Below are 16131 nucleotides of genomic sequence, written 5' to 3' on the forward strand. Positions count from 1 at the left end.
CGCAAATACCAAGTCATGCAAGCTGTTGAAAAAGACTTATTTTCATTTATAGATGAATTCTGATAAGAATAACATTAAAAGTATTTTAGTAGGGAAATGTTAGAGTGATTAATGTGTAGTTGTTTGCATTTTTAATATTTCACTCATCTATCAGATTAGTATTTGTGCATACTGTCAGAATTTATTCTGTTCTTGTCAAAATACTTATTACTGCTGACAGGTATAACATACCCACATTAATCCTTAATTCCTTGATTCAATTTTCTAATTGCTTTTTTGGCATGCGATGGTGGCCATTTAGTCTTATGTGATGTATTCATCATATGGTATAAAACTGTTCTTTAAAAATTAGATGTGCCATTTAAAGTAACTGAGCAGGAAGAAAAAAATACTAAGGATTGGAAATCTTAAATTTCACCATACTTAGACAAACTGTTAGATATTGGTATGTCACAGATTCTGGAGGTTGTCCATAAACCATAGTCACAGAATGTTAAAGAGGAAAGGGACCTTAAAAATCATCCAACCTACCTGTTGGGGAAAACTGACTTAGTTTTCCATTTGGGGAAACTGACTTAGTAACAAGCCCAGGATCACACGACTAGATAGTGGGAAAGCTGGTCTGAGGACTCATATGTTCTGATCACTAGTCAGAAATGGGGTAAGTATCTGCATGTAATTGTTATAACTGGTATTCTAAATTGACTTTTGCTATTAATAGTCAGGCCGAGAGAATGAGAGACTCCTTAGCTTCTCAAGCTATATTTTTTAGTAATATTGTACAGTGGCTGAAAACCTAGATTGTAGAATCAGAGTTTCAATCCTGGATCTGCCCCTCACTAGCTGTCTTACCCTGAGAAATACCATCTGACCTCTCTGAATTTCAATTACTTCATCTGTAGGAAATGGAAAATAACAGTATCCTGCTAATAGGGTTGCTATTTAGATTACATACAATAATGCATGTAAAAAGCTTAGCATAGCACTAGGCATCTAGTAAGCACTCAGTAAATGTTACATATTATTATTTTTAGTGTTTTATTATCCCTTTAATATCCAAATTTGGAGAGAAACTTGGTCATGCCCTATCGCTTATTTCACCATGTGACCTCTGTGACAACTTGATTTACTCATTCATTGACTCTTTCACTTACCATGTGCAATGCACTCTAGTAGATGCTATAGGTAAGACAAAGAAAAATCTAACATAATATATACCTTGCAGAAGCAGGGCTATACAACATGTATATCAATAAGTACAATAAAATATTGGTAAACATAGGTCCCAAAAAGGCGGCACAAGCACCATGCTTGGACATTTCAAAGAGAGGAAGTGAGCACAGGGGATGTAGGGATGAATAAGAAACAAGACCTGTTCTCAAGGAGCTTGATGCAATGGGAAATAGACATTTACCCAGCTGTTATTCAAAGTCGAAAATAAAGAGGGCCACAAAAAGTAAAGTTAAAGAACTAAAGAGAGAGAAACTGAATATCTCAGATCAGAGAAGGCTTTATAGATGAAGTGACACGAGTTGGCTTTGAGGGATGCATAAGATCAGGAACACTGGAGACCTGTAGGAAAGATGCCTTAGACAGTCAGAAGACTAAGAGTGAAGAAGGCACAGATGACTCTGAAAATCCTGGGAACAGTTGTTGAACAGTTACTAATGGCACTTAATTTGACTAAAACATAGAGCTTGTGCAGAATAAAGGGTGTGATTAGATGAGAATGTAGGAAATGTCATTTTGGACTCAAGCCTCTTTTGACCCATAGACATGTTCTGTTGGTCAGCACACATTTTAAGAGTTGATGTCTTTTAAAAAGTCATACTTTCTAGTTAGTACCCACTATGTTTTATTGTCTTACTCTAGAGGATAAGTCAGTCTTCCTACCTATTACAGGTAATATAGCATAAAGTTAAGCATACAAGCTCAGAAGATAGACTGCATTGGTCCAAATCTTGGTTATGCCACCTGTTAGGTCTACAACTTTATTTATGTCACTTGGACTCTTAGACCTTCAGTTTCATCATCTGCAAAATGGAAATAGTCAATGCCTCGTTGGGTAGGTATTGACACCAGTCATATAGTAAGTGCTTAATAAATGTTAACTATTATTACTCTGTTACCCACCTGTGCCTTGAAATGACTTAGTTCACAAGTTCTACTTTGGAACTACTGAAAACGTTTTGAAAAGGATGTGACATCTTTTAATCTTGAGCCCTTGAATGTTTTACTAAACCCCACTTAAATTGTAATGACTGGTCCAAGGACATCAGATAATTCTGTTAAGCCCTCAGCTGCTGGAATATGGTTTCTAGTGATGGGTCTCCGTGTGATTTACAGAAGTGAATCCCTCACTCACCATTGGAGAGGGCCAGTGGAAGAAGAAACAAGTAACCAGCTTCACTCATTGATGTTTTCCAAATGTGCAGTGATTCACGTAGCAACAGTTTCCCAGGATTGATCTGAGCTCAAATGAAGGCCTCATTTTCAGAACAAATTATGAGTTTTAAGAACTATAATCTTGAAAATCTCCATGATTCTAGAAGCTTCTCTGGCAATTTTTTTTCTGTTGGTAAGAGCTGAAAATGGAAAGCATTTAATATAAAATTTTGCCCCTAAAACAGCAACTTGAAAATAAGAGTACAATAGCTTTAAAACACTAGAGTGAACAAAACAAGTCTTTTAAAAGTGCTGTGGGCTTAATACACAAGGACTGCTAATTACATAACTGTCAGTGATGTTTTCTGGCAGAGCCTAACACCAACTTCTTGCAGTACAACAAATATGAAAATGCCTAGAAGTAAATCACAGTTGCTGAGTGCTGTGGGCAAACAAACCCAGGCCTTATCTCTTTGAAAGTCAGCAACGGAAAGTACATGATAAATTGCACAGCTCAGTGAACATGTTATGTCATTGTGAAATGATTTTGATTCATGGTTATGTAGTTATCACAAAACAACTGACAAACCTCAGGGTATCAGAAACATTATCATTCGTGGGGTTTTGCTATTTTCTGTTGTAAAATTCGAGAGCTATAAAGTGATTTGTTTGGTTTTTTTGTATATAAAATTCTGTGTTGAAAGTGATATTTGCCACACACTCTTTGAAAATAATGTTTAAATTATGTGAATTTCTTCCAGAAGTTATCAAAGAGCTGAGCTAGTGACTAATATTTTAAACAGAATGAATAATTCATATTTTTACTAATATCCTTTTATTAAAATTCTTTTACCTAAAATAGACCAAGTTGTAAGTCAATTTGATTTTTTTAAATGGAAGTATAATCTCCTTTTATACAGTTTATCAATATACAGAAATTTCTGAATGTTTTCTTTACAATAGCAGTAGAACTAAGAATGAGAAGAGTAATTTTTTAAAGGAAGATTTTGTAGAAGTAGCTTTTATCCAGGCATAATTTCCTTTCCACATTTGAGATATTCTACTACACTGTCCTTATTTGTTGCTAAGTCTCTGAAGTTTAAAGTGTTAATTAGGCCATATTCCACCTGAAGATTAGTTATTTTTTATTAATTTTTTTCTCCATTGATGCTGTTGGTGTTTAAACACCAGTAGTTGATGTTTTAAAATGTTTTCTGCTTGTGTTAAAAGCGGCAGAAAGATAGCCTGGCAAAAAGATCAAAGTGATGTACTACTGAACCATTTGTTGTTTTGCTCAGTCTCCTAAAGCAAGACCCACTGTTTCCCAATGTTTTTATATAAACATATAACTCTACTGTTCTAATTTTTGCAGTCAGGTTTTTTTTTTTTTAACACGCCTTTGGATGTGCTGAATAGTATTAGTTAATACATTGAGAGTTTAAAAGAAAACAAAGAAAACCTTGCCCGTTAGTAGAAATGATTGATTGTTTCTTAGGTATGGTTTTTCCAATATATCACTATCATTTAAACCCTGAGTTTATTTTATGTTCTCTTAGTATATTTTAATCAATTGACCTTTATGTATTGTTTGCATTTATTAAATTAAAATAACTTTTAGTAGCCTGTAAATATGATTTGAAACATTTCACAGTATTTTTCTTTTAGCCTTGGAATATGACAAACCTATTCTCTAAATATTTACATCATTGGAGAATATCTATGTACTTATGCTGATTTTGACTTAACATTTTCAAAAATAAGTCTGTTAAATTAAATGTAAGCTTTAAAGTATAAAACCATAGATCATGTAACTTGATACAAGTATTGCAACATGGCTTACAGCATTTTCTTGGAACATTTTTATGCCCTTTACTTCCACCACCATGTCCACTTTCACCTTTATATTGAATACTCCCAAAATGTATCTATATGAGGATAATTTTAAAACATGAGATTTATGTTGCTATAAAGGAGAAATCCTTTATAACCACATAAAACCGTTGTCACCAGAAATTTCAGTCTAAGTTTTACATGAAAGCAGACATATTTTATCTTTAATGCCTCATTAAACTTTCTAGAAATGGCAGTATTCTAGAATATTCTAGGTGAATGACTGCATATGTCTGTATTTCTTCTGAAAAGTTTAAATATCATGAATGAAAAAACCTGAACAAATCATTTGTTCTAATAATTAAAGCTGTGGTACTTATTCTTCCATTTAATTTTGCCTTTACTCAGAAATGTTGCTTTGATATATCAACCATGTCTCTTCTACAGCTCTTTAAATAATGGCCAAAACTAACATTCCTAGGCTAAGTTGATAGCCTCACTATTCCAAAGATCACATTGTGTTTAATTCCAAATTTCGTATGTGGATTTGTATACACATGTGTGTACTTGTGCATACGTTTATGTATACATGTGTGGAGGTGCACGTTTGCATATGCACGCATGTCATAAGCATGCATTGTGTGATTGAGAATGTGAACTCAGGAGGCAGCCTGCCTGAGCTTACATGCTGGCCCAACTACTTCTTCCTAGCTATGTGAGTCCTAGCAAGCTTTTTTAACCTCTTGCTTCAGTGTTCTCATGTTACAGAGTTGTTGTGGGTTTAAATAAGTCAATAGATGTAATGCACTTTGAACACCTAATCCATGGTCACGACTTAATAAAATACTAGCTATTGCTATTATTATTATTATTATTATATATTTACTGTATGTTATTTCTAAAGTTATTTATACAGGTGCATTGGTGGGTGATTAGTAAGTAGGTATTTCAATAACACAGTATTAAAGATATGCCAATCTGATCTCACTTTTACATGTGGATTCTTAAAAAAAGTCAAAGACGTAGAAACAGAGAATAGAACAATAGTCACCAGGGACAGGGAGGGGGAGGATATGAGGAGATGTAGGTCAAAGGGTACAAACTTGCACTTATGTGGGATTAATAAGTCTATAGATCTAATGTAAGCAGGAGGCCTATAGTTAATACTGTTGTATTGTATACTGAAAATTTGCCAAGAGAGTGTATTTTAGGTGCTCTTTCCACCAAAAAATAGGTAACTGTATCAGGTGATGAATATGTTACTTGGATTGACTGTAGTAATAATTTCACTATGTATACGTATATCAAAACATCATGTTGTACACTCTGTAGACAGTAAAAATAAGAAAATTAAGATATGCCAACAGAATATTTTGAATTGTGATCACTTAATTGGATAAACTACACTATGTTGTACATCATTGGTGAGAGGAAACAATTGGGAAAAAGGAACAAAAGTTGCATAACTTTGTGGCTCACAAGCTGCTCGTCAAATATAGTGAAGTTTGTTGATTTATTCAAATGTAGGTACATCTATAGTGTGCAAGGAGCTAGTGTTAAAACAACACATGATGTGTCCTGAACAAGTAGGAATGTACAGCACAGCTACCTAAAGGATAGATAAGGTGAAAATTAAAATAGCAATGCTATATCAACTGTGCAAACTTAAAGTGGGTTTTCTTTTTCAGGGGGCACCCAAGCCAATCGCCATTGAACCTTGTGCTGGGAACAGAGCTGCTGTTCTGACTGTGTTTCTTTGTCTACCACGAGGATCATCAGGTGCCCCTCCCCCTGGGCAGTCAGGTATGATAAATGAGGAGCCTTCAGCAGTTAAGCAGAACTTGTAGACTGAACAGAAGAAATAAACAATGCCACTAAATAGCACAGTAAGGATCTTTACAAGGTTCTAATTTAGAGCATGGTAAAATTTTATGAGAATACAAACTTTTACCCAACTATCTAGATATCTGCATTGTTATAAATGGAGATTTCCCAGTGTTTCTCTGAAAAACACATGTTGAATATGTGTGTATTTCTGTATAATACACACATGTATGAATGTTTACACATACATCTGCATTAATTGCTGGAATTACCGTGTTCTAGACCCTTCCAGCCAGCTTCCTTTCTTCCAGTATGTGTGGCATGTTGGAAACCAAATTCTAAATGTGATTAGAAATTTGCTTTGTGAATATGGAACCTAACTAGGGAACATGTATGTTTGGAATGTTGAGTGGCAACAGAGGATGATAGCTTCATGCAATCATCTCAGTAGGTTTAAGATATGCCCTTGCTTTCAGCACCAACTGGAGTTCATGGGCCACGGGAACCCTCTGTCTTAGGTGGGCACAGCCAGCCTTTGTTCCAATTCTCCTTTTCCTGTAGGAAAAGCATGTTTTTGATTTGAGGATAATTATACCTGTCCTCTTAGATGTCTGCTCATTGCAGTGGTGTTGGCCACATTCTAAGCATACTCAATGTTGAATATAAGTCACACTTAAATTGCAGACCACACTTATTTCTCTCTTTTTGCATATACTATTCCATCTTTATAAATTTGAATTTTTCTGTCTCCTGATTATTTTCTCTGTCCAACCACTCTGGAATGAATGCTTTTTGAGGGCAAGGGTGATTTCAAATCTGTTTTTCTCTTCAATTCCCCTTAAGCATAAAATAAAATGCCAGCAATCTGGCAAGTTCTCAATAACAGTAATTGATGATGAAATGGCCTCCTTGCTTATTTTATCTTTTCTTACTTCCCTACTTGGCTTTGAATTTGTTCCTCACTTTCTTGACTTGTGTCCAACCAGACACAAAAAATGGAAAATGTACTACTTTATGCCTTGTAAACGTTAGGTATTCATGTAACAGAATTTTTCCCATATATGGGAGCAGAGAGTTTCCAACACCTTCAGATTCATCATTCATGGTACCTGATGATATCTTATTGCAGGAATTTCTATCCAAAGTTCATTTATGGATGTTTATTCAAAGAAATAAACATTTTCTGCACCTTTTCATACATTGAATGAATGTCTTATTCTTTTCCTTTCAGCACTTCTGAGGTAAATGGGATGCAATAAGTAAAATAGTTTGGCACTGGTCAGATAAGATGGATAATTATAGGTACTTGCACAGCTAATGGAAGTATTGTTTTAAAACTGGGATGATTTCCAAAACAAACACTTCACTAATGAAAACAAGTCTGTGTGATATACATCAAGATTTTTCTCGATCCTTCACGAGATGGGCAGACTGAAGGCAACTGCCAATTCTCTGTCCCTTTAACCTTTGAAGTCCTTTTTGACTTATATGAAAGAGACAAGTAGCAGTGTGAACCATTACCTCAGCTGTGTTTTCTAACAACTGGATTATGATTACTAATGGTAATGTTATCTTAGATATGCATAGTACTTTACTCTGTCTAAAATGTTCTTCTATTTTTCACATGTGATCCTCATGACAGGGCTGTGAGATAGGTGTTATAAGAGGGGAGTGAGATATAGAAAGCACTGTATATCTGCACTCAAGGAATAATTGGGAGAGGGGATACTAGAGTGTAGAGCAAAAGAATAAAAATTACTTACTGCTAACATTCCAGGTAATTTTTCCTGATGATCTGTAGCAGAGAACCTGTCTATAATCAACAGCCCATGTCTTTACAAAAGCAAGCATTTGGATGAATACTGAAAATGTCTACAGGGTTGATAGAGCTAGACAAAAGATTGAAATAGCTTACATACATTTTACAGAGCCTGAGGATTAAACTATGATGAGTATCTGTGTACATAATTCAGGATGAGCTTGTTCTTTGTTTTCTAAAAACAATCTAGTAGATTTTTCAAGCTCTTACAGGAGTAAGACAGTGGTTCAACTCTTTAAATTGCAACATTATCTATTATCTCCATCAATTTGGAAGATGGGTAAGATGGGTGGATGGACTGATATGTCATAAAGCAAGTAAAGTAAAATGTTAATGGTAGGATCTAGGTGCTAGGAATACTGGTATTCATTATAAAATTCTTTTAACTTTGATACATGTTTAAATATTTAATAATAAAATGTTGAGAAACAATAAAATAAAATATCTTGACTTCACTGCAAGAAAAACGGCAGTATCTGTAGAGAAAATTTTTTCCAACATCATCATCTAGGTTTTCCCTGAACAAGAAAAATACTGACACCGATATATGAACTAAATGACTATTTTTTTCACTCCTCATCCAAATATTTAGTGCGTGCACAGCCAATTAAAACTTAACACATTTGAGAGGAAATATATTCCAATGATTATTTGGGAACCATATTGGCTCTTGGGAACCAAATGCTGACACTGGTTATCTCATTGTTGAAGTTTAGTTTATTCTATATCTTTACAGAAAGTCCTTATATATGCCTGTGCTTATCCCAGTGCCCTACACATAGGAATCAGTTCATAAGTTATTTTGGTGATGATGATGACAATGATAGGAGGCTTGGGAAATGTGACCTTTAGCAACCACTTGACTCTATGAGCTTCAGTTAATTTCAGTAAAATGAGCAACTGGGTTCAAATTAATTTATCCTTTCCCAGATTCCTCTCCTAGAAGCCCTGTGTTCTCTTGAACCTCCTCCACTATTTGTGCAGGGTGACAGGTTGGGGGAGTTGAGGAGGAGGTAGAGGTGGAGCTTCATTGGCAGGCTCCTGACCCCACCCCCACTGTGTGAAGGACAGGGTGCCAGGGGTCTTCTCTTGGCTATTGTGCTATTTATTTCTCCAAATGTTAGTGTTATTAAATTAGCATTCATTATTAAGAGTCTTCTTATAGATTAAAAGTCTTCTTGTAGTACTTTGCATAATCTCAAATTTTTTTTTATCAGGCTCCTTGTTTGAAATGTAGCTTACTAAATTTTTGTTATCAGACTCCTTGTTTGAAATGTAACTTACTAAATGTCAGTGTCATGTGTACTCTCCGTCGGCATGAATAAGAGCATTTAAGAAGGATGAGCTTGAGGATCGGCAAAGGCAGAAGCATCCTATGAGCATGGTGGATTTCTCTCATACAGTGAATTTCAACCCTGAAAATGAGTGACAGAAATGCACAGGAACTACTTTGGCCATCTCTTTTCAGGAGCAGCTAGTGATTTTTTTTTAATTTAAAAAATAGCATTATCTTTGGATTTCATTTTCTTTCCACCAGCAACTGCTCCAGCAATATGTGGCAAGTAATACTTAGACATGGCCATTTTAGTTTCTTTCTGAAATGTGTGAACTCCCTTCCTTATGGCTCTTGTCTTAACCAGAGGTCAAAAGAAAAACTGTGCCGACTCATCCCTTAGATTACCCATGCACTAATCTCTTTTTAATATAATAAATTTAGGTGCTTGGGAGAAATTCTCCCTTTAGGGGGCTTAGAATAGTAAGGCAAAAGATATTAAGTAGGCTTTTTGGCATTCCTAGAGCTGGACTAATTAGGTTTCCTACTCCCCTGCCCAGCAAACCTGCTGCTTCATTTCTGTATTTTCTGTGAGCAGCCATGCCAGACTCTTTGGTTAAGGTGGGATTTATGCTGTTGTTTATGCCTATGTTCACTGTGCAGCCACTTTGTCTTCTGACCTCAAAGTGGTTGAAAGATTGACATCTCCATGAAAACAGGACACATTAAGTAACTCTCCTGCATGACACTAAACAACCAAGCATGTCTCCAGTCACCCCGGACAGCATGGTCCCCGAGCATTTTAGAGGCACATTAAGATGAAATGTGGACAGAGTAAATAGAGCTCTTCAGAAGCATAAATTGAAAATGATAATGATTGCTGTCACTTTGTGATGGAAGATTATGGATTTCATAGTTTATGGATTCTTCCTAATGAGAAGCAGATTAACTTTTCTCACTGGATCAAAAATCCCAATGGCCCAAATCTCCACTGCTGAAAAGAAGCTATGTGCTACAACTGGAAGTAGAATTTTGCCATGATCCTGCCTCATATATGATTGACTATACCATTACCAAAAGAATACTACTAGAAAGTCTAAGGTTTTGAAATTTTCAAGTTTTCTACGTTAGCCTTAGAAGTTTGGGCAGGATGATTAGATTACTTTGAATAATCTAGAAATATTAATAATATTTAAAATGATAGTTTTCCCACAGTGTCATGGATGTCTTTCTTGTTTATAATGATAACAATAAGAGAACTTTGGTTTAATTTCATGAAAAGAGGAAAGGGAAAGATAACTAGGCATTATATTAAGTGCTTTATATATTCATTGGTGTAACCCTCTTAATGATTCTGTGGAAATGATTATCCCACTTTTACTATTTAGAAAACCAAAACTCTAGAGAGATTAAATGACTTCCCCAGGGTAAATACAGCTAGTGAGTGAGTGAGCCAGAATTCAAACCCAGGGCCATTGGCTCCTCAGCCTGTGTGACTCTCCCTCATCACTGTGCTCCTGTGGATAAAGATAATGAGGCATAGCCCTTATTCCTAAAAAAGCTTTAAACCCAAAGTCAAGGAGGAAAGCCCTAGAGTGTCTCTGCTAAGCAGTGGGCTTACGATAGTAAGGACAATTTTATCTTTGCCGGTGACTTCAGAAATTTGGTAAAATGCAAATCTCTGCATGCCATGGTGCATCTGCTAATGAAACTATGACTCAGCATATGTAATAGGAAGAAGCCCATGAACTCACAGGAAAAGAAATTAAACTCAAACATCTGAGCTCTGGACTTGGAGCCACAAGCCCTAAGATCTAGACCTAGCTCTGTCACTAACTAGTAGTGCAACCATGGGCAAGTCTTTTAGTCTCTGGGTCTTCTGTTTTCCCATGCAAAAAATGATGGGGTTGGATTAGATTCCTAGGATGCGTTTCACTCTAACCCCATTGCATGGTTTAATACTACAAATTATGCTAAGTCATGCCAGTTTGGGGTGGGGAGAGCAAATAATCTGCTTCTGAGTGGTACCTTAATTTGTCTTTGCAGCTGCTCAGAACCATTGGGAAACTTTATTTTCATATGTATTGATTACTAGTGACTAAAAATAGTTAGCATTGCTCCTTAAATTTAAAAAAATCTTGAAATGGTGTTAATGGAATCTTCTTAGCATGTTTGAAAGAGGTAGGTGGTTTAGAGTCCCCTATTTTCGAAGTGAGTAAAAGGAATCTAACACTACCAGTGAGAGGTACGTTTCCCGTAATCTCAGAGATGAATCGGAAATGGACTCTAGGTCTGCTGGCTCACAGTGTAGTACTTTCTCCTCTGAAGACAGTTTTTTAAAGCAAATTTCCAGTTTCTAGCAGCCTCTCAAATTTCTATCCCTTCAGACTTTGTTTTTCTTTTATAATTCTGCCACCGTATCTTCACACTTGTAGAAATACATCTGTTGATATAATCTTAGCACTTTCTTTGTTAGAGGTGGCTAGAATAAGAAATAGAACTACTGAATTACATCAAAACTTCATTATAAAAATCTGGCATGTTAGTTACCCTTTAACGTCAAATACAAATATTGTTTACAGCCAGTGTATGTGTCTTCACAAAGAAGAAAGAAAAAGTGGCATTCATGGTAAAATAAACTAGAAAATTAGGCAGATAGCCCAGGAAACAACAGAGATAAGAACAAATATCTGAGATTCTTGTTAATAAACATGACTCTGTGTCAAAAAATATCTGATATTAAAAGACCTTAAAATCAACAGAAGGAAATAATTTTCCCTTGTTTCCAAAATACAGTTATTGTGAATCCTCCCTTGCTACTCTTACTCATTCAAGAAACGTGTAAACGTATCTATTATATGGCAGCACTGGATATACTATAGTGAACCAAACAGAGTTCCTGCCCTCATAGAGGTTACAGCCTATGCAGAGACAAACATTCATGCAAATCAACGCGTGCCAATCAACTCATACTTACAAGTTGTGTTAAAGTGCTATGAACAAAGAATAGAGAGGTGAAATAAAACAGATGTACAATTGCTAAGTTTAATATTTGTCTACAGCAGTAATCGAGTGATAAACATAGTCATTAAAATGCCCTTTCCTCAATTCTGACATCTCTGTAGTGTTTGACTGTCGATTATTCCCCACTTCACCTCCCCACATTCTGGAAACTTTCCCTTCCTCTGTTGTTTTGTGCCTTGACCCATCACAGGTACCCACTTAGAATTCACTTAGTGGCAATGGCTGTAGAGCACCTCCTTTCTGTGCATCCTCAGCTTCGTCTGCCCTTTGCATATAGGCTTTCCCCCAGGTCTGATCCTTAGCCAGCTTCTTTTGCCCTCTCCGCTCACTTAGGGAAAACTTCTCTGCAGCTAACTGCCAATCCTGTGGGTCTTCAGCCAACACCTCTCACATACTGAGCATCAGCATCTCAACCTGGATTTCCTCCCATTCAGATAAAAAGTCAGCCTTCCTTCCCCCTTTCCTCTGTCACCTCCCACCATTCCCCAGACCAGCTCTTCTCCCTTGACTTGCCTGTTTTTGTAAAGTCTGTTTTGGAGTGGCTCAAGTTTGAAACCTTCAAATTAGCCTGTCTTCTCTCTCTTTCTGCCCTTTTACATCTCAGTAATCATGAAGCTCCATAGATTTTATCCCTGGAGCGGACAGAGAAGACATCTTATTTTTTCCATTCTTATTCCCCCCATGCTTTGTTCTGGGAGTGGTTGCTTCTCACCTGGGTTGCTCCCAAAGGAAAGCACAGCTCTAATCATATCACTTCCTCATACTTTTGCAGACTTTTCATTGCCTGTTGAAATAGGTCCAGACGTTTACTCTGGAATGAAGGGTCCTCTCTCACCTCTCCTCAACTTCCCGTCCGGGTTTAGCACCTCAGAGTCCTAAGCCTAGCTGCACAGCACCACTGGCTACATGGGGGTCCTTGGACAATTATTTTAAACTCTCAGGCCTTCAGTTTCTTCATCTACAACATGAGAAAAATGACTAGATAAATATCTCTGTGATAGCTGCTGGGCCTATCAATCATTCCATACATATTTTTCTTATGATTCTCTGAGTGCAGGTGTGGTCTGCCATACTGTTGTTTCTTGTACCTGAAATCCTCTCTGTTAGCTGCTTGTTTTCAAAGCCTGGTTCAAATGGTATTTCCTCTTCCATGAGACCTTTTCAGTCCCCTCCATACCTCACTGTCTTGAAATCCCATGCCTTCTAACATGTATCTGCACCTTCTAACATATATCAAACTTGCTATGTTCTTTTCATTATTCCCCGGTAGCAAGCTCTCTGAAGGCAGTGGCTGTATCTTATTTTATCTTTGAATCCCTAGCTGCTAACAAGTTTCTGGTACTTAATAGTTGCTTGATAAATATTTGATTGATGAATAAAATTATCTTACAATTTTGGAGACTCTTCACCAAAAAAGATATGCAAAAGATGTATACTCCACAAATGTCTACTTTACAACGTAAAATGTCACTTCCAGCCCATAACCCCTATAGACTGGATTTTGTGTTTTTATATTTCATGTAAGATGGATCAAGCTATATATATCTCAGGGACAGAAATCAAGCCCCAAACTGTACTTTCAATGGAATACATCTATGAAACCTAACTTGTTTAGATTTAAGGTTCAATGAACATGAGAATATTAGGGAAAGATGACACAAAGCAATAAAGCAATTTAGATTTCCAATGCAGCATGTCTGCAACCAATCATAGAGATCTTCTGTTTTCGTGATTTGAATACTGATTTATTCCTTGGATAGTAATTTTTTTAACTATTTTATTTAAGTTTGAAGGAGCCCAACTCAGTTCTACCCTTTATGACCAGAAAAATAAATTACTTTGAATTTTATGGAAATGTCCACATAGTAGTTACACTCAGGACAGATAACCTCACAAAAGATAACTGGCAAATAAAAAGCATCAATTGTTGGTGTTGTCATTAAAACACACTGGTTGGAAGACCGGGCGTAGTAGCTCACGCCTGTAATCCCAGCACCTTGGGAGGCCAAGGCGGGTGGATCACCTGAGGTCAGGAGTTCAGGACTAGCCTGGCCAACATAGTGAAACCCATCTCTACTAAAAATACAAAAATTAGCCAGGCGTGGTGGCGGATGCGTGTAATCCCAGCTACTGGGGAGGCTGAGGCAGGAGAAACGCTTGAACCCAGGAGGCGGAGGTTGCGGTGAGCCAAGATCGTGCCATTACACTGTAGCCTGGGCAACAAGAGCGACTCCGTCCCAAAAAACAAAACAAAACAAAACATAAAAACAAAAAAGCCATAAATACTGTTTGTTGTGAATCTATTCTTTGCACCATAGTGTTCTTTGAGTTACTATAACCCTACAGGGCAGTAGACTCCAACCTTTTGGCACCAGGGACGGGTTTCATGGAAGACAATTTTCCCACAGACCTGGGGATCAGCGGCAGGGGTGATGGTTTTGGGATTAAACTGTTCCACTTCAGGTCATCAGGCATTAGTTACATTCTCATAAGGAGTTTGCAGCCGAGATCCCTCACATGCGCAGCTCACAATAGGGTTCGTGTTCCTATGAGAATCTAATGCCTCTGCTGATCCAACAGGAGGTGGAGCGCAGGCTGTGATGCTCACTTACGCCTACCCGTGGCTCACCTCCTGCTGTGAGGCCTGGTTCTCAATAGGCTACAGACTGGTACTGGCATGCAGCCTGGGGTTGGGGGTCCTTGCTCTGAGGTATGTACAGTTGACCCTTGAACAACATGGGTTTGAACTGTGTGGGCTCATTTATATGCAGATTTTCTTCTGTCTCTGCCACCCTGAGACACCAAGACCAGCCTCTCCTTTTCCTCCTCCTCCACTTACTGAAAAATGAAGACAATTAGGATAAAAATCTTTATAATGACCTATTTCCACTTAATGAATAGTAAGTATATTTTCTTTATGATTTTCTTAATAACATTTTCCTTTTTCTAGTTTATTATAATAATACAATATATAACATATACAACATACAAAATGTGTGTTAATCAACTGTTTACATTATTCATAAGGCTTCTGGTCAACAGTAGGCTATTAGTAGTTAAGTGTTTAGGGAGTGAAAAGTTATACAGGGACTTTAACCTGAACATCTTGTTCAAAGATCAGCTGTGTTACCACTTTTCTTTCACATATGAGAAAAATGAACTCGTGGATATTAAGTAACTTGCTTACAGCCACATAGTAAAGAATTATGGAGCAAGAATTTAAAACCAGAAAGGTTTTACATCACAGCGCTTTTCATAGATGTTTTGTTTTGTTTTGCTTTTCATTTCTTAGCTATAAGAAAGACCATTAGCTGTTTGTGTTTTGAGGATAGCACAAGGGTTTTCTTTTACTGACCACTATCACTGTAAAATGACATGCTCATGGTCCTCCCATTTCAGACTTTTAAATTTATCTTTCTGTCACTTTTAATTGTGAGAAATTGATTAATATGTAAAGGAAACAAAGAGGAAAATAAGGATGAGAAGCTTAAAGAATAGTCAACATGGGCCCGGCGCAGTGGCTCCCACCTATAATCCCAGCACTTTGGGAGGCCATGGCAGCCGGATCACATGGTCAGGAAGATCGAGAACATCCTGGCTAACACAGTGAAACCCTGTCTCTACTAAAAATACAAAACACTAGCCGGGCATGGTGGCTGGTGCCTGTAGTCCCAGCTACTTGGGAGGCTGAGGCAGAAGAATGACCTGAACCCAGAAGGTGGAGCTTGCAGTGAGCCGAGATCATGCCACTGCACTCCAGCCTGGGTGACAGAGCAAGACTCCTGTCTCAAAAAAAAAAAAAAAAAGAATAATGCACATGGCTAATTAAACATGCTGCAGAAATAAGTCAGTCTTAAAAGTTAACTCAAGAATACTTTCAAGGCTGAGCAATTAGAAACAAACTCACATGAAAATCAGAATTCATGGAAATGAAAAATGAGACCACCAGCACCGAAACATGACCAACACATTTTTC

The 16131-nt window shown here is 37.1% G+C and overlaps 1 protein-coding gene across 1 annotated transcript in view; it reads left to right on the forward strand.

The window, feature by feature from the left end:
• Positions 1 to 16131, forward strand: part of LOC108529129 (attractin-like protein 1) — a gene marked incomplete at its 5' end in the record, with an annotated part of 414893 nt that overhangs the window by 310464 nt on the left and 88298 nt on the right. Inside the window, one exon of the mRNA XM_017871231.1 lies at positions 5904 to 6018. Coding sequence (XP_017726720.1) covers positions 5904 to 6018 — 115 coding nt within the window. The remainder of the gene's footprint in view (positions 1 to 5903; positions 6019 to 16131) is intronic.

The sequence above is a fragment of the Rhinopithecus bieti genome, unplaced genomic scaffold (assembly GCF_001698545.2).
Source record: "Rhinopithecus bieti isolate Rb0 unplaced genomic scaffold, ASM169854v2 scaffold_5982, whole genome shotgun sequence".
NCBI classification, from domain to species: domain Eukaryota; kingdom Metazoa; phylum Chordata; class Mammalia; order Primates; family Cercopithecidae; genus Rhinopithecus; species Rhinopithecus bieti.